The sequence below is a fragment of the Strongylocentrotus purpuratus genome, unplaced genomic scaffold (assembly GCF_000002235.5).
Source record: "Strongylocentrotus purpuratus isolate Spur 01 unplaced genomic scaffold, Spur_5.0 spur5_scaffold_3, whole genome shotgun sequence".
Lineage (NCBI taxonomy): Eukaryota > Metazoa > Echinodermata > Echinoidea > Camarodonta > Strongylocentrotidae > Strongylocentrotus > Strongylocentrotus purpuratus.
Window position 1 is genome coordinate 585,222 of NW_022145609.1, and position 24,977 is coordinate 610,198.

Below are 24,977 nucleotides of genomic sequence, written 5' to 3' on the forward strand. Positions count from 1 at the left end.
CTCTCCCACATCACTGAGACAATGTATCATACGATACATGTACCATGACACAATGTATCATACAATACATGTACCATGACACAAATCAAGATCTGCCTGTTTTTCCACTTATTTCTCAATAAGTAGACAAGGGCAGGTAAAAAAAACTTGCTTTCCACTAGCAGTCATTTTTTGTGTACTTTTATTTCATGTCTAAGAAAACCATCCAAAAGAAAAGCAGCTTTTCATCTGCCTTTCATCTGCCTTTTATCTGATTTCACATTATATTAGATCCCTCCTAGCTACATGTACTTCATCTGAATGTCTGTCCGTCTCTCTTGCATTAAATTTCCCTCTGTTCATCCCCTTCTTACATCAGGCGACAATGTTTTTTTGAGAAGGCAAAATTTCTTTGAAAAAATACATATCTCCAAGGGTTTAGAAATGCAATTCCTAGACTAATAATAACATTCTCATCACCAAATGAAATTTTGCACAAGAAAAATATGATATAATACTGACAGCCTTTCTGTTTCAAAATGGATATTTATAAGAAAAGGAGAGAAATATAATTTCCTTTTAAAGCAACTACAGACATGTAAAGCCCATACTGGTGTAGGCCATAATATATCCTTCACCATTGTGCTGTGAAGGTAATACAAGCTACCCTACTGTTGTAGGACAGCCATTCATCATCATTGTGCTGTGAGGGTACATGTAAGCTACCCTACTGTTGTAGGACAGCCATTCATCATCATTGTGCTGTGAGGGTACATGTAAGCTACCCTACTGGTGTAGGACAGCCATCCTTCATCATTGTGCTGTGAGGGTACATATAAGCTACCCTACTGGTGTAGGCCAGCCATTCATCATCATTGTGCTGTGAGGGTACATGTAAGCTACCCTACTGGTGTAGGACAGCCATCCTTCATCATTGTGCTGTGAGGGTACATGTAAGCTACCCTACTGGTGTAGGACAGCCATCCTTCATCATTGTGCTGTGAGGGTACATGTAAGCTACCCTACTAGTGTAGGCCAGCCATCCTTCATCATTGTGCTGTGAGGGTACATGTAAGCTACCCTACTGGTGTAGGCCAGCCATTCATCATCATTGTGCTGTGAGGGTACATGTAAGCTACCCTACTGGTGTAGGCCAGCCATCCTTCATCATTGTGCTGTGAGGGTACATGTAAGCTACCCTACTGGTGTAGGCCAGCCATTCATCATTATTGTGCTGTGAGGGTACATGTAAGCTACCCTACTGGTGTAGGCCAGCCATCCTTCATCATTGTGCTGTGAGGGTACATGTAAGCTACCCTACTGGTGTAGGCCAGCCATCCTTCATCATTGTGCTGTGAGGGTAAGGTTGATTAGTGCTGATTAGTAAGCAGCAGTACACACTGGATGGCAGCACACTGGATGGCAGGGCACTGGATGGCAGCGCACTGGATGGCAGCGCACTGGATGGCAGCGCACTGGATGGCAGCGCACTGGATGGCAGCACACTGAATGGCAGCACACTATATTGATTCCTACTTCATCCCAAGGCTTATACTGTTTTCACACTGGCAATATTTTGCTTAACCCCGTACTATAGGTGGGGTTAAGGGGGGGGGGGGACTTAGCCCCACCTATAGTACGGGTTTAAGCCTATTCCACTTTCTGTTCAGACTGGTTTTTACCAAAGTGGGCTAAAGTTGGCTAACCCCACCTATAGTACGGGGTTAACTAACCCTGCAAAATAGCAAGGCTAACTCCGCAATTGTGGTGCTAACTCCTGCTAACCCCGCAATTGCGGTGCTAAGCAAATGAATGAGAACAGAAACGAAAAATCGTCCGGTACTACGCAATGGAGCGTATCGCAGCTGGCCAGATGCGAGGTATGTCCAATCATAACATACACGATATCCGGGGTTAACGAAATGCAGTGAGAACAGCGGGAATTTTCTTATTCCGGAATAGGCGCTAGTACGGGACTAAAAACAGCGAGTGTGAAAAGCCAAAAAAATAGTCCGGGGTTAAGGATAGTACGGGGCTAAGCAAAGTACGGGGTTAAGCAAAACCAGTGTGAAAAGAGTATTAGATAATCAGACCTTATCAGGCATGCACCATCTACTCTCATCACTAAGTATACCACAACATCAACCAAAGCATCATACAATGCATTAGTGTGGGTTTTTGGACACTAAGATCGTTTTATACGGATAGCGGGCATCATAACTATCTTTGTTATTAAAGTACAGATAGTAGAGAGCAATTGTTGGTATACAACAGATAAAAACATTGATTTTATGTGACTTCATTTTGAGGTATTTTTTTAGTAGTACAATATACAGTTGTAGATATAACTTTAAATTTGAATTAATGTAGTTTTGCATTATGATTCCACAATGTACTGTCAAGATATTCGTCTTTTTTCAGTAAACATGCATCAGAGTGGTATGGGTAATATCCAAGTGTTTCCTTTGTAACCTGAACACGGAATTTAGATACTTAATAATTATGGAAAATGAAGCATATATGGGAGACGACCTGCATGTAACATGCTGTGAATAGTATGACATTCCAGTTTATTAAGACTACAATTGTGAATAAATATCTAATTTTGTATAAATCTTAACATTTAAAAAAAAAAATCAAAAACATGTAGTATGTTTCTTTTTCCGATGACTCTCTAATAATAAACAAAATGCAATCTCGGTAGAATGAAAGGAACACAAAAACATGAACATTTGAGTGATTAAAATTGTAGCTAAAAATAGAGATAACAATCATGCATGTGTTTATTGTGTAAAGAGCTTGTAGTGCAGTACAGTAGTACTCATGAATTCCAGGGGAAGGGGGGACACGGGTACTCAGATTTGGTTTTGACAGGGTGTGCCGCTGAAGCCTCGAAACCCATATCCCATTTTTAAGGGTCATTTTGGCAGATTTTTTCCCAAGTAAAGCCCTTTTTTCAAAAACCCTTTTTTCAAAAACCCTGAATTTTTTTTTTTTTAAATTTTAAAAAAGCAGACCCATATATTTAGGGGTATGTTTTTTTCCAAAGGGACACATGTTTACCCATTAAAGTGGCACTCCCCCTCCCCCTGTATGTCTTAATATGTGAGTACCTCCCCCCCCCCACCCCTTTTTTAAGAGCTACATGTACATGTAGGACTATCAATTATATCAATCATATTAAGCTATGGCAAGATGACGAGGTAGCTTACATTAAAAAGAGACAATATGGTGGTAATATCACTACATCATGTGATTTCATCTACAGCGTGACTGTGAGCATACATACACACTCAATATACTTACATGTTATTTTGCTTGTACACAAGGCCTCTTGACATGTATACACAATATGTACCAGCATAAAATGCGCATACATTACATGTGACAATCAATTTCTAACAGATGATCAACTTTCTCCATGCCATGGTTGCAAAATTAAACCACTAAAATATGATGTCGTACTTCTACATATTCCGAAGAAGAGTTTCATGTTCTTTGCAAAACAGAAACGTATGCTGTGCAAAGCAACAGAGGATTGCTTTCTTAGAAGATATAACATGCGCTATTAACTTAACCTATCCTCTTTCATAAGTTCTTACTTGATAATTTGGAATGAATGTGTTAATGTTGTAATGTGTTAACATTGTTAATACAGCAAATGTAAAGGATCATTAGCCTAGGTTCATATCTACCACTGATCTTAACCCTCATTCCAATTCCAATGTATTGTAGTCAACATGTACAATGTACATCTTACCCTGTGGTCATCATGTCAGAGTGATGCTATATAAAGTGGATTGACATCTAATTATTCAGGAATGGAGCACAACTACCTGGTCAAATCGTATTTGCACGAACTATACATGTAGGATATTTAAGTACCTGCATATATGTCTGAAGGAAGCAATAACTTTCAGTAAATTTAAATGTAGATCACATGGATTACTAGTTAACAAAGGCAGATTCAAAGCAAATGTAGTACATGATTTGCAATGTCCACTTTGTACACCAACAGATATTGGTGATGAATTTCGTTATATTTTGTATGTCCATTCTTTCAGAATGAGAGAAAAATGTACCGTATACCAAATAACTTGTGTGTTAGTAGCCTAAGACCAAGTACGTTGCACATGGATAAAGTTGTTCATATAGTTCATGCTTGCCAATGCCAGCTAAAGAAATTAGCCAAATTTGTTAGAAGATGTATATGTCACATATTTCTAAAGAGCCAAGGGTAGATTGTACATGTATTATACTGTAAATGATAGCTCACAAGTAAGGCCGTTAAAAATAATATACATGTTTAGCGTACCCGCCCGCTTCTTTTTTGGTGGCTACCTCCTACTTTTTTTTGAATTTTTTTTTTTTTTAAAGAAAAAAACATGAAAAACACTGCTAAAATTAATCTATTTCTGATCTAAAAAAAAACAAAAAAATTTAAAAGTCGGCGGCCATCTTAAAAAAATAGCCCGACTGTCAGGGAAAATTTACCGAGCGGCCATTTTGAAGAAAAAAAGGGCCTCCTCTTTCCTATTTTAAAAAAAAAACAGGATGCTAAACATGTTTCATTTTTTATTTGGCCTAAGCAATGTTGTTAGGCACACTCGTAGCGGTAGGAGGGTAAATTGCCCAATTCGCCTTGATTTGTAAATATATTTATTTTTTCATATTACCTCATGTTTATTATTGTTCATATTATCACATGTTTACCTGTGTTCATATTATCATAAGTTTATCATTCTTGATATTGTCACATAATTATCATTGTCATACTATTGTTATATTGATACTATGTAAATATGTTTGTACTCTCATTATACCCGAGAAGGGGTCGATAGAGTCAATCAAATCTTACAAATCTCACAAATCTCCCAACTGACTACGTTTAATCAAGGATATTATCATTAGGGTTACATGTGGTCTCAAGTATTATTAAGGTGTAGGGTTAGGATCAGGTAAACTATTTTTTTCCTAGGATGAAGTTAAAAATGTGACTAGTCGCAGGATTTGACTTCGGGGCAGCCATTGTCACTGGAGCAGATGCTGTACTTTCAAACACATAGAGGTGTCATTGCATGTAAGATGAGTTTTGAAACATTATCAGTAAATTGAATTCTAGTAGAGCGAGCTACCTCCTGATGATTGTCCCTTTGGAACCAGAAGGATTTTAACTTTTTCACTTCAACACGGAGCTAATTCCCTTTTAGCTCTGAAGAGATTGATCTGATAACAAGGTGTCTTCATCCCTGATAGCTTAAGTGAATAATTAGTTTCACTCCAATGAATCCCCACCTGTGCCATCTTATCACATCGTAGATTGATTCATTACAGGCAGCCATTGTATATCTCATACTACCTAATAAGAGTACCAAAGCTGTGACATCATAAAAATCTATTTTTGAAGTTCTCAATTTTTCTTCATTTTCTGAAAGAGCATCAAAAATAATCTACAAATGTTGAAAACCAATTGAATATTGAGTATTGGCTGAGATATGACCATCTGAATGAAAAGATTTCCTATAGGAACTCAGAGTTATATTGGTCTGGTTCGTAATGTTATGAGCCAGACCAATATAACACCGACTTCCTATAGGAAATTTATTTATTCAGATGGTCATATCTTAGACAATACTTAACATTTTCAATTGATTTTCGACATTTGGACATTTTTTTTTGATGCTCTTTCGGAAAATGAAGAAAAAAATAAGAAATTCCAAAGATAGATTTTTGATGACGTCACACTTCACCACTCTATAGAAAACTTGTCATAAAGGGGAATGGAAATCTTTAGCTAAATTGTGATATTTAGATTCAAGTAGAAATTAGTATAGTTCAGGGCAATTTTCAAAAGAAATCCTGAGAATCTATCTAGATCTATCGAAAATAATATCGCTAGTGACATTTGTTTGTCTTGCAATGTATAGTCAACAAGGGATCAAAAGATCATGACGTTTCGTACGCCACTGCAACACTTCTTCAGGTGATAAAATATATTGTAAGTAAGCGTCTTTTCCGCAATGAGTAATATACTTAGCATTATCTAGATCTATTTAATCAATGAATCAACTAATAATTCATAAAATCGTTTCAATTTGAATACAAAATGACTTTTGACTCCACAGTAGAAAATCCAAAGAGTGATTTTAAAAGGAATAATACACTGAAATACTCTTTGAACAGAAAGAAAAATGTTCTTTAAAGCGGTTTAAGATAGATTTTGCACAATTCAATCTCTAAAATAAAAATATGACATACATGTCATACAGACTCGTAGGGTACATGTACCTTACAACAGTAGTCTTTGCAATAGTTAGCAGGATAATTGAATTGTCCCGTTTCTAAGTACATGTACTTTTAAAGGGACTTGGTAACATTGTTAAAATGATAGATAGTGGTGGTAAGGTAGTGACTTCAATGCTAGATGTACAATGAAAGATAATCTGAAAATTTGAGTGAAAAAGGACCATTGTTCATGGTACAAATAGGAAAAACTGATCTGATCGATTCCTTAATTCTCCCAACTATATTGTTACAATTTACATGTAATTACATTTTAGGTGAATGGAAATCGTCAAAAAGCAATAAAATGGCTCTACATTCCATTTCCAGACATTTAAGTGTTGACAGATTTTTTATAGCCTGTTTTAAGTCTTTTTTCATGGAAAAACGGTTGGGAAAATTCAAAAATGGTTGGGAGAATTTACTGTTGATCACTGTTAGAGGATGTCGTACATCGACTTTTTCAAAGAAAACCATAGATATCTTCGTGGTTTGAGAATTTTTTTGAGAATTTTCTTCAGGATTTTTTGCATGTAGAAGGAATATAGTAGGCAACATTATATACAAAAATTAAGCAATTTTTTTCATCGACCTTCAACAATGTTACCAAGTCACTTTAAAGGACACTTATTGTACCACAACAAAAAGGATTACCATCATGCATGCCATATTGATTTATAGAACAAAGAACTTTCTTTTGCTATTAGACTCAGCCTTGCTGTGCCCAATCTAACAGGGTTTATCTGCATAGTGTATAGCATTACCATTTTCAATTAGGAGCAAGAAGATTATCAGAATAAATTGTTGAAATAATCAATAATGATAATGAAGGGAATTAATTAAGAAGCATCTGGTAGGCCTCCGGTGAGTTAGATTTCAAATGACATTCTGTAGGATTATCAATATCACCATATGGTATAGATGTAGGTTTAACAATACCATCATATGGTACAACACTGAAGAAGCACAATAATCTTTATTTAAAAAATACTTATTTAAAGTATTCATCCACATGTATGACAGAAGAAATTACCTGATAAATATTTGCAGAACCGAGATACCGGTATATCTTTTTGAAACAGAATGTGATGAACCTGTGTGTGTAAAATCTTGAAATCCAATCTACTTTTCAATCACTATTCTATGATTTACAGAGTGATTTAAAGTAAACTATGTTTCCCCTGTTTAAGTCAAAGGTCACAGCTCGGAATGATTGTGTATCATTGTAAGGTATTCTGGTTAAGAGCCCAACAGGACACTAGAAATAGAAATCAAGTGCATAGAATGATCATTGTGCTTCATTGGAGCTACTGTTTCGAGCCAAGAGGAAATACATTTAAAACTTGAGAATGAGGTTCAATAAATGAAGATAAAAGTGAAGGTTAAACTTACCCAGATTTGTAGTTTGACTCTCTTGTCCTGTCTGAAGACAGTCTTGACCTTAAAATCAATGCCCACAGTGCTTACAAACGCTGATGTGAAGGAATCGTCTGCATATCGGAAGAGGAAGGATGTCTTTCCTACACTGCTGTTACCAATGATGAGAAGTTTGAACATGTAATCAAAGTTCTGGTCTGCAGCATCCTTCTGCCATTTGTTGTCTACTGATGCTGATGCCATCTGGAAAGAAGAAAGAACAAAACAGAGTGCCTCATTATTTCTACATACATATTACTTACTTCTAAGTAGGGGGCATGGAGTGAGATTTGTAAATTTTAGAGTGTATATATGAGCCCCATGTCAGAATGTGTATATTGGGTGTCCATGCAAACTTAGATTTGGGGTGCACCCTCTCCCAAAGTGCTAGTGTTAAGCATCAAACCCTGTACAATGTATGGTACCTTGGTCATGACCGTTAAGTGGTTTATTCACCTGATTTTCGATGAAGGTGTTAACTGTTAAGGGTTTGAACCTCGGCTTCTCAATATCAATGCCCTTTGGCAAGAATTCAATTATTCCTGTGTTACCGGTATATATTTTTCACCAAATATAATTTGTAACCTTCTTACTTATGAATTTTCATCATTCATTAGTAAATGTTTTGTTACTGGGTCTTACCATTGCTTTATGATAAATGTACTAGTTCAACTAGTATATCACATTAACAAGAAAATGGCTGCGACCATGTCATGCTAAAAGGCATTACATCACACCAAGAATATCTTGTTTCTTGCACACTTTTGTAAGGAATATTACACATCAGGAGGCAGGAATAAATCTAACAGTTCAGCATAAATGTACACTTATTCTTTGGAGGGAAGTTTCCTTTAAACCATTCATCCATCTCTATCCCGCCATCATTATTTCAAATTTGTATTTTCATTGACTGTACTAGCTTTAACCTTGACATGGAAGGGAAGCTATTATAGTGTCTGTGAAATAATACCCTTGTACAAGTCAAAGGTCTTTAGACACTTTGTGGCCTGTTCTAATTCCAGAATCTATGATAATATCAAATTTCATGAACACAATTTACACTGATTGGGGTTTTTCTTGATTTTTCTTCTGATCCAATCTACATGTACGGTGGGACTAAAACCTAACTTCACCTTCACAATCAGAGGAATTACTTTTTCCCACATATTATAAGCTCAGGAACAACAAGTGATCATGATCTTTACTAATAAAATCAGATTGAGGCTTGTGTTTTAGAGTTGTATTAATCTGACACACATCGTTTTTAGTGGAAAATGTACTTGGCATATCATTTACAAGGCATAAAACTTCTATCCAGTGATAACTAAAATTTACTATATTCAAGATGAAATCAATCAAATTGGAGAATATTCTCGTACTGAAATCTTTAAAAGGCCTTTGTTAGTGCAACCATTGTCTGGAAAATATATGCACAGCATAACTGAAGTATCAGTATTAAATCTACATACTGTACATAAGTGTGCTTCATGACCATACTTTTTATCAGCTCATGTCCCCCATTTTTTTTAAATTCAACCGTAGTCTAGTTATCTATTCTAGCTCTACATTATACTTGAATGGGTTTCAATGCCTCTTTATGTTCCTACATTCCTCTCTTTATCACTTTATCACTAAGAATTCATTTATACTGGAGTTATTATAGCGTCCTGTTATATAAGCAGTTGGTTCATGGTTTAGGTTTTACTCTTCATTCAACCGAGAACCACATACCAAGGTTTAAGAAATCACAGAAATGCCTCACATATTTGAACAGGCTCTCTCTCAGAATAATACAATTCAATTCATCTTACACATAACTTCTCCCTGTGCATTGAAGCTTCTACTTGTACCAATACACAGAGTGTAAAAATGCAAGTCCCAAAATGATGAATTATGAACATCACTCTACTAAAAAAACAACAATCTTTTTGCAAGTTACATGATGTCATTGATTTGGATGTTACTTAAGTCACCAAGGTATAATCTAAAAAAAAAAAATTACATTAAAATTATTTTACTCTAGGCCATTTACACAGTCAAAAAAAATCTATAGAATGTGAGAAAAACCGATGGTTTCTGCTTGCAGTGTAAAAGCAGCTAATATCACAATCTTTTCTGCATGTCTATAAGAACCATCATATATGGACCCGCAGTATTACATTGTAGGTCCATGGAACCATTAATGCAAACTAAAAAGCACTTCATCTGATATACAAACTTAATCAAGTCTGTCAGTCATAGGAGACAAGCAAATCCAACAAATATTTTAATGGTGATTGTAAAGATTACCAAGCAAACCTGCTTCAACTAAGCCTCAATGATACGATAAAACATGCAGCAAACATGTTAATTGGTGATACTGGTACACAAAACTTAAGTCAGGTTGTAAGACAGATCACTTAGAACAACTTTATCTACTATACTTACTCCTGCTAAACTCAAAAATGGTTCACTCACAGTTAACATTGTCTTACTGTATTCTGTTGAAGAGCAATGTTGCCCTTTAGTAAGACATGTACAATGTACAACAGTACACTATCAACACCATTCATACTATGAGGGATGGCATATACTGTACATGTACCCTTTTGTGGAGAAATGCAGTGATCCACTCAAGTTCTACATTTGAAACTCTTGATCTATAGAATATTTGCTATTCTTAAGGTCAAACTGACAAATTCAATGTAATATGCTTCCATGCATACTATTCTAGCATTCAGATATATCGGGTAGCTGAACTGTAAAGGGTCAAAAGGCAGAAAGATGCATTAAAGTAAAAGAAACATAATATTACCCCCAAAAAATCCCAAACTTACATGTAAATACGGTTTTCAATTCATGGTTGGTTTTTTAATCAAGTGAGTGAGTGTCTCACTTTGAATTTAATGAACAGTATAATGAGCTCACTGAGTCATACAGGCCCGAATTCACAAAGGAGGTTTGTTGACAAACCTTTTGTTTCGTCAAACCTCCTTTAGTTCTTTACAAACCAGGTTTGTAAAAAAACGTGTAAAAACGCGGCATATGACGTACGAAAACCAATGTTTGTCAACAACAAAAAAGTGTCCTCTTACCCCCCCCCCCCCCCCCCCCCCCCCCCCCCCCGCTTATTCAGCGGCGGGCTGAGTCATTGCGAAATTTTCGGCCCGATTTATAAATGTTAAACCCCCCCCCCCTTGAAAAAATCCTGCGTACGCACCTGATCATTGTAGCAATCACATGACATTGAACTCTAATAGGGGCTTCATAATTTTTCTTTTTAAGTTAGTAAATAGTGATCTTTCATACACACCATTTGATTATTTTTATCAAGAGTAAAACTGAAGAAGTGGCCAATTAGATTACTCCATTGCAGTTTACAGATAGTCGATTCAATTTTCTACATCTTTCATGCAGTTGAAGCTTTTTAAAATGGTGAATATATGCTCTGTCTAAAAAAAAATTCATGTTCTGCAATGGAAAAGTTTTTTTTCCATTTAATAAAAATAATTATTTGTTCTTAGATTTATGTATTTTATCTCCCAGCATGCCAAAAATAATGAAAGAATACCAAATACTCAATTTATGAATACAGATTTTCAAACAAGACAATGATATATCCTGTAATGATATGTCATTGTTAATCCCCTCATACATGTGCTGGAGACTTATTTCATTAGATTGAGTAGCTAGCAAGAAGGTTGACACTGGCAAACTGTATTATTTGTGCTGGTAGCACAATATCCTTGTTAACATTAGTGCTGTAGTCAAACGTTTAACTGTCCGGTATCCAACCGCCCATGGCGGATTCCGTTTTCAATTGGACGGTTTCGTTTTCCCTTTTTTTTTTTTTTTTTAATTTTTTTAATTTTTTTTTTTAATTCTTTTTTTTTTTTTTTTTTTTTTTTTAAAGTTTCGATTTATGCCCCTCCACATGGCACTATGCTTGGCAATGTTTCCCAGCTCAGTAATCGGTGTGATGACTCACCACTCAGAAAATAGAACAACACTCCAATTTGTCTGTCATCTTGGTTTGAAATATGTAGTTTATAATAATAATTCATCCAATTTTTTCACATGGTGTTCCACAAGGTTCTATCCTAGGTCCTCTACTGTTTTTAATTTACATTAATGATCTCACACATTCTTCTAAAAACGACATTGTTACTATTCTTTGTGACTAGTTCACAAGCACAAATGAAAGTCCTTCCTGCTGTTTCACACGGACCTGGCTTGCTGACGAAAGAGTCTGCCCACCAAAAAACAAAAAAACAAAAAAAAAAAACGATTTTTTTATAGCGTTTATAGCGTTTAACCGAAAACCGTCCGGTTTTGACTGGCGGTTAAACGGAATTGGAGATATCCGTGATGTTACAGCACTAGTTAACATACTCCGTTAAATACACCATCAAGGTCAACTCATAATCAATACAACGTTATTTTAACAAGGAAAAAAAAAAGGAGAGAGCTAGAGGCTCTATCTTAATTCCTGTTCTAAATCTTCAAGCCCATAAAGAATGGGTGAATTTCTTAAATACAGCTTAAACACATGATTTAAAGATGTTCAGTAAAAATATATATTTTACTTGTAAATGATAATAAAAATTACAGGTATAATTTAAAGCAATGTACTCATGCTCACACATTTGGGCCTACATTGATTACTGGAAGAATACTGAAACAATATCAAATCATGACCAACATCCCCTTCATTTGTTGACCATTTCTACAACACTAAATCCCATAAGTTTAATAGACGTCGCACAGAAGTCGATTAGAGCTATATAAGCATTTGGCTCATTTGTTTGTAGAGTTGTTAGGGACAACCATTAATTAGATTTTGGAGGGTAATTTGGTTGTATTCTTATCATGACATCCTTCTGTGTCGCTTTTGTCTCTGTATGTATGGATCTAGCACATCCCACATTTTGACTGGCCCAGGTACATCTCTCCACATGGTTTAGTACCAGTAATACTAATGTACTGAAAATGCTTTTCATCAAGAATTCTATATAATTATAAAGCTCATTGACAAAATGATAAGTAATTAAAAATTATGAAATACATTCGATCAATTAATTATGTTTTGAACACTATGCAACGACTCCTGAAATAAACCACCTGTCTTCATGAAAGATTGTATGTATTGTGTAAATATGGGTATCTTCCCTATCTGAGATATATTAAACCTCTACCTAACTATCTAATCCAAACTTAGTAGCATCTACTTCGTTGGCCATGAACACATATCTTTTAAATTAAAAGTTAAATGGGATTCTCATTCTAATGAGTCTTATATCAAGAAGTGCACTTTACGTCTCTGTTTGGTAATCCATCAAACTGACTGACACTGACAGCATTATAATCTGTATCTTAAAGGTAGTGTAACCCTTTTGCAGCCAACATTAAATTCTGTAGAACTTTGCAGGAATTATGAAAATGTCACATATGTCTATACGTGAAATTTAAAAGTTTGCAGTGTCATAGTATTCAAATTATGCAAGGAAACCTGTTTACTTGCTAGACTTCACTGTCAGACACTATTGAGTGACTAACAGACTTGTTTTTGTTTTGTTTTTGGTAATAAATACATAAAATGAGCTGTAAAGGGTACATGAGCATTAATTGCCCACATCCATAACCCACTTCTTGTAATGGCCAAAATTTAGCTGATTGAATCTTTGCCCAGCACAAAACATACAACCATTCTGGACAAGGGTCTAAAAATCAGGCTTTTTAATCGAAACGAGCGCTCCCAAAATTCGATTCAACAACTAACGGTCATTATTTTTCCACAAAAAAGAAAATTCCAAGCCCTTCTGTTTTGAGGGAAATTCTAAATTAGTTTTATCTTTCAAATGCCATTGGAATTTAATCTTTTCATTTTTGGGGGCCTGCAAATGGGACATACATGTAGTACCTTATGTACCTTTAAGATCCAGGATGCAGCGCATCCCTCTTCATGATTAGGTCTAATCTCATGAGATGGATACTAGCTTGGTAATAAGATCACATCACTGCTCAATGCACTCTATCCTCCAAGCCACATATTTACTTTCACTTTCAACTTAACAAAGTTTGAATGAGCACTGGCCTTTTTTCAATTACAAAATGGTGCAAAGAATAATCCTCCTGAATGGTGCATACATGTAGCTGGTTTAACACCTTAAAGGGATCCGGTAACTTTGTCTCAGATTCTGAAACAAAATCTTGAATTTAGCTCATGCTGCAATGATAATTATAAACCTTCAGGTCAGCCAGGAACCCAGTGACTTTTACAAGCCGATCGCCTGTCTGATTATCAAGATATTTATGATTGGAATTACAAATTTTACACTACAGTGAGTACAGTCTATTGGGTAAACGAGTATGGTAAAAGCGGTCACTCAAAGATTTTTACTTTTATGAGGCACTTCTTGATCATTTTGAAGTGGGATTTTTTAGGGCTTCAATATTACACCATATCACAGACACTGATAACATGTAGGGCCGTACATCTCAGATTGAACATTGTTAAACGATCCCTTTAAGTATGTAATCTTTTTAAGTACCGGTACCTTGCATATTTATTGTTGTCATACCTTGATCAAAAGTATTGTATATGTATACCTTATAAACTAATTATTGAACCTGGCCATCATGCAGTCCCTAACAATCCTGTTCAAGCAAGAGCTAATCATTACAACTTGTTAAGTGTAGCAACCGATCTTAAGACATTTTTGTTCATATGATGGCAACAGGTAAGGAACACATGAAAGATGAGTACCATCTCTACTATATAAATGTGATTTTAGTCTCTATTTGGTATGGTATTAATAAATCAATTCCCTTAATAATTTTGGAGGCGAGTTCTATATTCCTAAAATCAAAATTTGAGGATAAAATGTAAGATTTTTGGTACATTACACTTTTCATGTTATAGTCTGTCATACTAGTACATTTATGCATATTATCTTAATAAACCTTTTTAAAAAAGATATCATGAATAGGAATGTGAAGAGTGTTGAAATGATAGTTTGAATGCAGGAATTAAAAGCAATTCAATGTGCTATTGTGCTGAAAGAAAAGCAAGATTCATACAAATTATGGAAATCTTTGAGTGTCATTGTAATCTTGGAAAGTAGTGGAATTCTTGCATGGGAATATATAACACTACTAAACAGTATGTTTGATATCATCATAACAAAGAAACAGAATGATGGTAGTATTGGATACAAATTGCATTCCTGCTTGGAGGATGTTATTCAATCACATGACATTGCTACATGTAAGTTGATTTTCTATCAATAATTCAGGCTCATTTAAACTAGATAAAGGAAAATTGTTATGAATGGTATTAAACCTCTCGTTTCCATCACAAATACCAAAGTACATCAAAGTGCATCAAGAAGCATCTTTTGTGTGTGAAATGTTGGTTTGATATTTAACTACTCCTTTGAATTTCACCATTCATCACAAAGCTTAATAATGATAGCTATGATGAGCATATCAATTATTAATGTTGAGACAAGCAAATACTTCTCTTCCATAAAACGTTGTAATACATACCAAAAAGGACAGGAACTTTGCTGTCTAAAGTTATAAAGAGATTGATTAATTTAAAAGAAAATTATTATAACAAGCTATATTTTATCCCAATATCCATGGCAATTCTTTAATTTAAAAAAAAGTGGTAATGCATAAGTTTTCATAATGTACAACAACAAATTCATCAAAAGTGATCCATAGTCAATAAAAAGAAATATTTTGTCTTTTCCTACTTTACATATGTTTGCTTCTTTTTATTTTTGTTAACCTGTTACCAAAATTCAATAAACAAGTTGAGAGAAACAATGCCAGAAATTTAATCATCTTGTCTTGGAGGATAAATTTCAATTTAAGATCTAAAAATAACTCCCTACAAGGAAGGCATATAATACAGACTGAGGTCACTATTGTTATTACCATTGGGGCTTCTTCTTATTGGATAGTATGCTGCCAGGAGACATCGGAAATTTGATTGAATTTGTTCAAGTCAAGCTACATGCATTCACATTACGCAGCTTTTATCAGCACAAAGCTTTTTGGAAAATATATTGCACACTAGAGTTCCTGTGTAAATTGTGTAATGTCAAATTTTGAAGAAATGAAAGATACGGTAATTAAATATTAAACTGAGAGTCTCTACATGTAATGTTTTTTAGAGTCTCTAATGTTCTTGTAGAGTTTCTAATGTAATATACATATTTCAATGTTGACAAATCAATTGTAACTGTATTTTATGTTCGAAATATGTAATGAATGTATTTAATAGACCTTAACTTGAATTGAATTGTTGAGTCTCTAATGTTCTTGTAGAATCTCAGATGTTCTTGTAGAATCTCAAATGTTCTTGTAGAATCTCTAATATTAATTCTTGTAGAGTCTCTAATGTTCTTGTAGAATCTCTAATGTTCTTGTAGAGTCTCTAATGTTCTTGTAGAATCTCTAATGTTCTTGTAGAGTCTCTAATGTTCTTGTAGAATTTCTAATGTTCTTGTAGAGTCTCTAATGTTCTTGTATAGTCTCTAATGTTCTTGTAGAGTCTCTAATGTTCTTGTAGAATCTCTAATGTTCTTGTACACTTCTACTCTCAATATGTGCCAACCTGAAGTAGGTATAAATGAGTTATATGTATGTTTATCATCCTCATTCCAAATTATTCCAAACTATTGCTAAGCAACCAAACATAATATCGTTTCTGTCCATTGGTGTCAGAACTTTAATCAAAGGTCATTAGCTGTGTCCATACATTATTCAGTAAACTATATGTGTGTTTATAGTCAATAACTCAGAAAGATATTTAAAGTTCTGAACCTACAGCACTATTCAAAAATACATCTACTGCATTGTTGAATAATAATCTACATGTATTCTCTAGGAAATATTCTTGGTGTGAATGCATTAATGATGATGTATCACTACCGGATAAAATACAAAGGTAGAATGGAGCTAGAGAAGGTTGATCATATCACATGCATCCTGATGTACAGGAAGCAATAAACCAAGGGGTGTCTTTTTATCTTCTATCACTCCCTATGGTACAGTGGAGAGATCTGGAAAAGCTACATGTACTAACAGCCCGAGTGACAGTTGGTTTCTATTTAAATTCTGTTCATTTAGAAAGCATGCCATCACTCTTCTTTTATCTCATTTCCAGGGAACCTACGCTTTTAATTTTTTAAATTTTTTTAAATGTTGAATTTTAAAAAGGGTTGGTGTTGATTAACACCCAATAATTGAACATTGGAAGTTATTGACTTTTACTGTGGCTCACTGATTTGAATTCTTTTCACTGTAATACATCAACTAGTCACACTATTTAACAATCTACAATAGTTATTGACATGTATTATCAGTATAAATGATGAAAATTCTTTGAGGCGTGCAAGCAAGGGTCCAGGCTTTCAGTGCCACATGCAAATCGACACCACATGTAAAATTTGCAAAGATTAATTGCACATTAGGCGTGTCTGCACTATCTCGAGATTGCCAAATATCCAGCTATTTTGAACTATCCCGATCAAAACTATCCAGCTATTTGCGTCTTCATTAGACCGAAGTGGCAAATTAGCTGGATAGTTGGTCGGGATAATATCCCAAGATATCTCGGTCTAGTTTGCAAAATATCCTTCTATTTCCGAACTAGCGGGATAGTTTGCGACCGTCTTCATTAGACCGAAGTACGGAGTCAATTATCCCGATCCCATCATGCACAACGATTTCCGGTTCGCACATGCGATCTATACCGCTCAGCGCTGATCTCGCAACCACTGACCTCGAGTAAACACGGAAAACCGCAAACTAGACCGAGATATCTTGGGATATTATCCCGACCAACTATCCAGCTAATTTGCTACTTCGGTCTAATGAAGACGCAAATAAGCTGGATAGTTTGCGATCGGGATAATTCAAATAGCTGGATATTTGGCAATCTCGAGATAGTGCAGACACGCCTAATGGTCTCTCACTTTCTGGATCTACAGCAGCTAGGCCTTGAGACGCTGTACTGTATATGAAACCAGAAAAGAATTTCAATTAAACTCGGCTTAGACTCAACCTTTTTCTTTACAGTGAATTTAACAAAGGATGTTTTATTACACATCAGGAATGTAGGATTTTAAAGGAGAGCAATTTCCCATGCACTTTGAAATAAGTCAGTAAACCTACTGACATGTTTCATTGTTGTAATCTATTTTTCTTCCAATTTGAATTTAAGCTTAACTAAATATATGCTATCGATTGTCAGTTTTATCCAATACCATTTTTCTACAATCAATAATAGTAGCTTTGATGTAGTGTTACTTAGGGCGCATTCATGCTTGATTTTGAAGGCAGAATGAGCGATTTGTAACGCTCATCGTAAACGCTCATCGTAATCGCAGTTCCACGGTGCACTGTTCATGCTCACTTCTCCAGGCAATTCTCCTTGGGTGGCCTTCAGCTGGATTCGCAAACCTGTGTGCGCATGCTACGTAGACCCACTAGAGGTCAGTGCGTTGACCCCATTTAAACGTGTTTACAAATTGTAAACGCATCTTTTTGTGAGTTTACGATCGGCGATCGTGATCGCCGTTTTTCGGTGATTCTACAAAAGTGAGCATGAACGCAAGCGTGTTTTAAACTAAACGCGTAACAGATGCCTGATTCTGGCCGTCAAAATCAAGCATGAACACGCCCTTAGATAGTTGTCGATAATTTCAAACATGTAAATCCTACTCCACCTTATCCTTATCTCACTACTGAATCAACTAACTTGCTCTTATCAAAGAGATATCTCCTTGCTCTTATTAAGCTTCTGTAAAATGCTAAAATACACATTGGTAGAAAGCTAAATTCCTAGCAGAGCTATCATTAGACAATATAATGAATCGTTTGCCTGCTACCAGAAATTCTTTCAGTTATACGTCATTTGTTTCCCATCTTGTGAATCAAGTAAAACAAAAACAAACAATTTAAACAGTACCTGTACTCCTGCTTCGTGTCTCATCCTCTACAAACAGACCAACAGGGAGATGTTTCTATTCGCTTTGTATCAGAAGAAATAGTACTATACAATCCTTGGAATATATCCTCTGTTTCCTAGGCACACAGATGAGCATATATTCCTTATCCGAATGCTAAAGACTTGAATTCAATTAAATACAACTAGATCAAACTTTGTCCACCTGCTTGATTATAAAATATAGTCCAAATAAACAGGGTTCTTCTTCAAAATATGCTCAACGAATTTTCAATAAGATTGAAAGTTAATAAGCTACGGTATGTTAGCTGGGCGGAGATGAGGATGCATATACATGTAGCATTGATCAGTGTCCCCAGCCTACACATCAATAATCCTGTAGTAATGAATTCAGCTTGATTCCTTTTTAGCAGTTCACCGATTCTGAAAGAGCTCTGCACTAAAATAGATGGTAGAGTGCTCGATGGAGCGACTGAAGGAGTAAGTGTGTGTGCCCACCGCTAACCACCTCTATGCAGCTACCTGTACATTGAAACTACTCTGAGGTAGATACACACTCACACACACACACACACATACACACTCGCACCCACACAACCACCCGTAGTCGCACTAATGCACGTACTGTAATTGCATGCTTAATAAACATTGATTCATCTTCCATCTAGCCTGCCTGCCTGCCTGCTTGCTTGCTTGCTGCCTCGCTAGCTAGCTAGCTATAGCTCTGTATGGTGGTTAAGAGAATCTCATTATCATCAGAATCATTGATCCAAAGCTAGACTAGCTGGCAAAGAGATGACACAAGCACAGATATAGATGGAGAATCAGAAAGAGAGATGGACAATGAATTACAGCATGTGAGGGAAAGAGAAATTATGAGCTGGAGTCAGGTGGAGTGAAAAGACAAAGTCATGATAATATTAATTTTAAGCAATAGAGACTGAAATGCAACTGAATAAACAAATTAAAAAGGCAACTGACAAAAATACACATTCGTTAAAGGGGTAATTATACTTTGACTATCATGATCTGCATAGGGATATTTCAATATCATTACGTGCTATACATAAACAGAATATTGTCATTGTTATTATGACAGAGAGAAGAAAGATTGATAGAAGAGATCAAGGGTGCTGGAGAGACAAAAATAAAGAGAGAATGAGGAGGACAGAGAGAGAATATTAGATATACAAGTAGACAGATAGATAGAGAGAGAGAGAGAAAGAAAGAGAAAGAGAAATAGAAAGAGAGAGAGAGAGAAAGAGAGAGAGAGAGAAAGAGAGAGAGAGAGAAAAACAGAGAGAGAGAGAGAGAGAGAGAGAACAAAAAGGGGGGGTTATGACCTAATGCTAATAGAATCTTCTTTGAATGTCATTAGTAAATGCAGCTGTAGATTGCCCAAGCTGTTATTAAATTCACCACTTTAACAAAGAGTCTACCAGTCACAGTGGCACTGAGCTACAAAATATAGACCTCCATTCCCACCATGACAAACTAAGGTAATTAACTGGATGTACATTAACAGACATTCAAGTAGATATGCCTCAATTTAGAAACACTCACGTCAAATATTTCCCTTTTTTGATGACACAAACATATTTCCAGCAAAACATTTAGAGCATATGTCATCTGAATAACTAGAGAAAGAAGGATAAGTCTAGCGTGCATCTTATGAAATGATTCTCCATTGGAAAGGCATCCCTTTCAAAATTTCAAACATACTCTGCAAAAATAAGGGAAAATTGATAAACATAAATCAGAAATACTGGATATCTAACATCAGAACAGGCCATGATAATACAAAAAATGGGCCTTTGATTTCAATCAACTGATTTGATTTAATCTTATGATAATGAGAAGGAGAATGAGAACGTGATTGAGAATGGCTCCATTTAACCCAAAAGCTAAACAAAACAAGACTAGGGTTGTCATAAATTCAAACTGTTTTCACTCTGAAATATCCATTAAATTCACTTTTTTTTACAAATAGTATGAATCTTCACAGGTGGAACCATACCTGACAAAGAACACAATAATCTCCATGTACTAAGAATACATGGATGAGCTTGAATTAAGGGCCAGTCATGCATAGAGCAATAAGTGAGATTTAGAATTAATCTTTAGACCGCAATCAAAATCTTACTTTTTTCATAAGAAAACTATTTTTTATACTAACAGTTATGTGTACAATTTGGATCATATTTCAATGAACAATATGAAAAACTGAGATTTCTTACTGGTTCGCCGTACAGATTGGTGATCAAAGTCAAAATTGAATCTCACATATTTGTTAGTGTGAATGTGCCTGATATTTTCATCTATATACAAAACGTGTTTGTGATTTCAGCTTTGGGCTCTGGATGGGTGGGTGTTTAGTGAAAACCCTCCTACTCCCCTCCAACAGGCTGTGATTTTTATCATATCATGAATAAGATATGCCCTCAGCAATGAATAGGAAATCTTCTTTTAACACCTTTCCTTTCGCTCGCTGGTAAAACTAGGATCTTGACAAGTAGACCGTCTATTTGTGCAGGTGGTACTTACCTGAAGAGTGGTCTTCATGTGATATATTATCATATATCATCTACATGTATAGGAGATAATATACACTCCATGTTGTATGATAGGACATAAAATAAATTAAATCTACCTATAAGAAGTATAAAACCATCTACAGTGGCATAAAATGTAAGTGCATTAATTATAACTTTTGCAAGACAGTGAAATTTTATCCTACTAAATTCTAACCCCTTTCAATAGTTATGTTATATATCCTCTTTCATTCACCATAGGCTCTTAGAATTGATAAAAGTTTAAATTTTGAATTTTTTTCACTTAAGTTTTTTTTTTTAAAGCAGGTCACAGCAATAAGAAATGCCATTTTGTTTCTTGAAGTAAAGAGAGAAATCACGTACTAGCACCACTATCCACATCTATTTAAGTCCTTATACAGAGAGCCATGCATCTTCATTGTAGAATAAGAGAAGAGTATGTGCATGTACATATCCTTCTAGACTCAGTTGTCAATCTTCTGTACAATCAAGCCAAGTCGCCTTGCATCGTGTCTCAGTCATGGAACTGACATTTCATCTTTCCCTCTAGGGGTTTTAATGTCTCATGACCAATAATCTTAGATCTTATCATCTGACTCACTTACAGTGTCAGTCAATAACTAAACATCTACATTTCTTTAAATAGATAACTTAAAACATTAATTACATTAATACATACATGAAAACAGACGCCTACTCATAACTATCATGAAGATGCTAAATGATCGCATTGCAATGTAAATGGAATCCTATAAAAGTTTGCAATCATTTAAACGATCTGAATCCTGTGATCAAAGAAAAAATCCCTAAATGCATTCCCAAGTAGGGGACAACAGTAATTCCTTCAAGATTATCTGCAATTAATACATGCAACTATTTTATTTCATTTCGTAAGCACAATATATCAGGCTTCAATTTATCCTTTAAGATATCTCTACATTCCAATTAATCCTATTGACTAGATAATACAGGTTGTCTGTGGTAGGGTATGACAGGTGTCAGCTCTCTCATATGATAATATCTGGTTATTGTCTCTACCATGCAATCACACACACACACCCACACACATACACACCATACAAATGACACGCATAATTGATCATGGACAAACAATAGCAGTGTGGGTAGTACATGTACAGTGTATGTTGTCATACCACAAGCATGAACATCATGCAATCAGTACATGAATACACCGTGACAGATACACATAATATTCAAAGAGCCCCCAATTCTAATAATGCCTGCATAAATACATGTGGTCCATTTTTTTTAAAGGTGCATTGGGGATTCCATGGATACCCTCATTTTTAATATTTGCTTAGTCTTTTTTCTGTTCCCTCAGCTGTGATATCACCTACACTGCCAACACATTAAATGAACAAGCAACCTACCCTGATATTTTCTTTCAAAAACCATTAAACTTAAAATACATGATGTATATCATTACAAACGATAAAACAGGAAGCACATTTAATACATGTAGCATGTGTAGAAAGTGCAATGTCATTATGCGACTGTCTTAACTTCAACTTCTTATATTCAGTATCTGGCAAATCACAGTTCTTACAGTATGAAGGGAGTTGAGAATATTGTAATATATAAATATTTCTCACTGACTGAAAGAGTTAAAGGTAATGCAAAGTTTTGGGAATCTTGAAAGTTGGATGGACAGTAATTCTTTAAAATGTTGATATATTTGGATGCCCCTGTGGATTTATTATAAGCACTAGAAAATTTAGCCCCTAAAACACTTCTGCTTTTGAGGAAATTGAATAATCAAAATTTACCCATGCTCCTGGTAGATTTCAAATATTTCAAAAAGCGCCTAAGGCCATCCATGGTAGCTGCGACCATGAACATCTCAGAATATGCAGATCTGATACATAATTTCCAAATGGGAATAGAAAATTGGTTGACTGTAGTCAAGAAACTGGTATTAAAGCTAAAGTAATATCAGTCTTGAGAGGGAGCTATACAATATAAAGAGTTTATTTTTTACAATTTCATCACTTTAGACTTGATTTCAACTGCGACAACAATCATTGAATATTGTAAAATTGCATATGCTTCCAATATGTTCATTTGAACCAAATTCATGACCAAATACCAAAACTTAGTATTATCTTTAATGGAAAGCAATATCATTGTCACTTGCATAACATAGACATTAGAAAATACAAGTGAATATCAATTATACAAGGAAATTTGTTTTTGAAAATAGAATGCTTCTCTCACACAAAGTCAAGTATAACGGGGTTAATCCAAATGGTATGGACTGAATACTTGATTCATACAATTCTCAAATAACAGCATGGTACACACTTGACTAGCCAATGCTCTTATTATCTTGCTCAGTATCACTGAACAAATGAATTAAGTTTTGAGTAAACTTTAAAAATGTCAGAGGTTAGTTTATTTACTTAATAACTATGAAAATATTGACACAGGGAGTGATATATGGGTTAGGATGAAATTTGGTTCATAGGTGCACTTTTTATTTTCATATTTAAACCGAATTGGAGAAGGAAAAGGTAAACAATCATTAAAGGGAACGATTTATCTCAGAATGGTTTAGTTCCCTAGCTTGCTATGTTACATATCTTGAATTGAAAATGTAATGTGATTCTAACAAAAACAATTATAATGATACTAAAGTTTTAAATATTGATGAGTTAGTCATTTTTCAATAGTCAATCTAATAAACTTGATATGTTGGTAAATATTTTACATCATAAAATCTTTGAGATAATTCATTCACATACCAATCGTGTGCCTAAGGTCTGTACTTGTATGAAGTAATAATAATAATATTAATGATAATATTAATAATTATAAGAGATTAGTTTAGATTAAAAGTCCTAGTTGTAACTAAATTATTTCCATTGCAGTTTTCTAGCTTCTCTGCTCAAATCAATGCAACCATCTTGCTGCAATTATGTGAATGTGATTTCCATCAAATCTTGATATAAACTTTTAACCACTGCTGGACCTGAAGGTAACTTATTACCGGTACTTTTTATTAAAAACAAAGAGGGTTTGGATTAGTTTGCTAATTTTAATAAAATTTAAATTAAATAAATGGTGCTACAGCCTTGTATATGTGAAGACCATAGACTCTTAAAACGTACCAATTTTGAGTTAAACTTAATCAACAAAAACTCCTATGTAGCTGATTTGACAACCTCCCTCCTTGATTTATAACCTAGAATTTACATCATCAAACATGGAAAGAAAATATGAAATTCTGCAACACTTATGGATTTACAATCAATGTGATATCTTATCACCCCTTCCCTCTCTCTCTTATATATTTACATATATTTTCTCTCCACCTATTCCTTTAGTTCTACCTAGTTTACCCCCTTCGTCTTACCCCTTCTTCTTCTTTGGTGCAGTCTGCTTCCTTCAATCTTAAAGATTCTTGCAGAATGAAGATATATCTCTGTCTTTCATGCCATGTACTTATCTTAATTTTCCTTGTTTTCCCTCTCTCTCTCTTTCATTCTTTATACTCCTTTTGTCTTCTTTTAATGACTTCCCCCTTTCTACAATGACTCTCTCATTCTAATTATTACAGCATGTTCTTTCCTTTTATCTTTAAACTACAACACTATTATCATTGTTGCTGTTGTTTTTTGTTTGTTTGTTATACTACACTTTAATTCATACTAGGTGATGCACATTATTATGTGTTGATATCACACAGAAAGGTCCTTCACATGTAAGTTACACTGGGATTTTAGGTTGAAATGCATACACACTTTGGTACACACAAGGTTTTGATTCAT

General features: G+C 34.9%; 1 protein-coding gene across 2 annotated transcripts in view; it reads right to left on the bottom strand.

The window, feature by feature from the left end:
• Window positions 1-24,977, bottom strand: part of rab3 (rab3 GTPase) — a 43,347-nt gene that overhangs the window by 18,077 nt on the left and 293 nt on the right. Inside the window, exons 1-2 of one of the 2 annotated variants that reach the window (XM_011674504.2) lie at window positions 18,641-19,166; window positions 7,654-7,881 (exon numbers count right to left, since the gene is read on the bottom strand). In XM_011674504.2, the coding sequence (XP_011672806.1) occupies window positions 7,654-7,881; window positions 18,641-18,664 (252 nt within the window). In that variant the 5' untranslated portion in view covers window positions 18,665-19,166. 2 annotated transcript variants of the gene reach the window in all.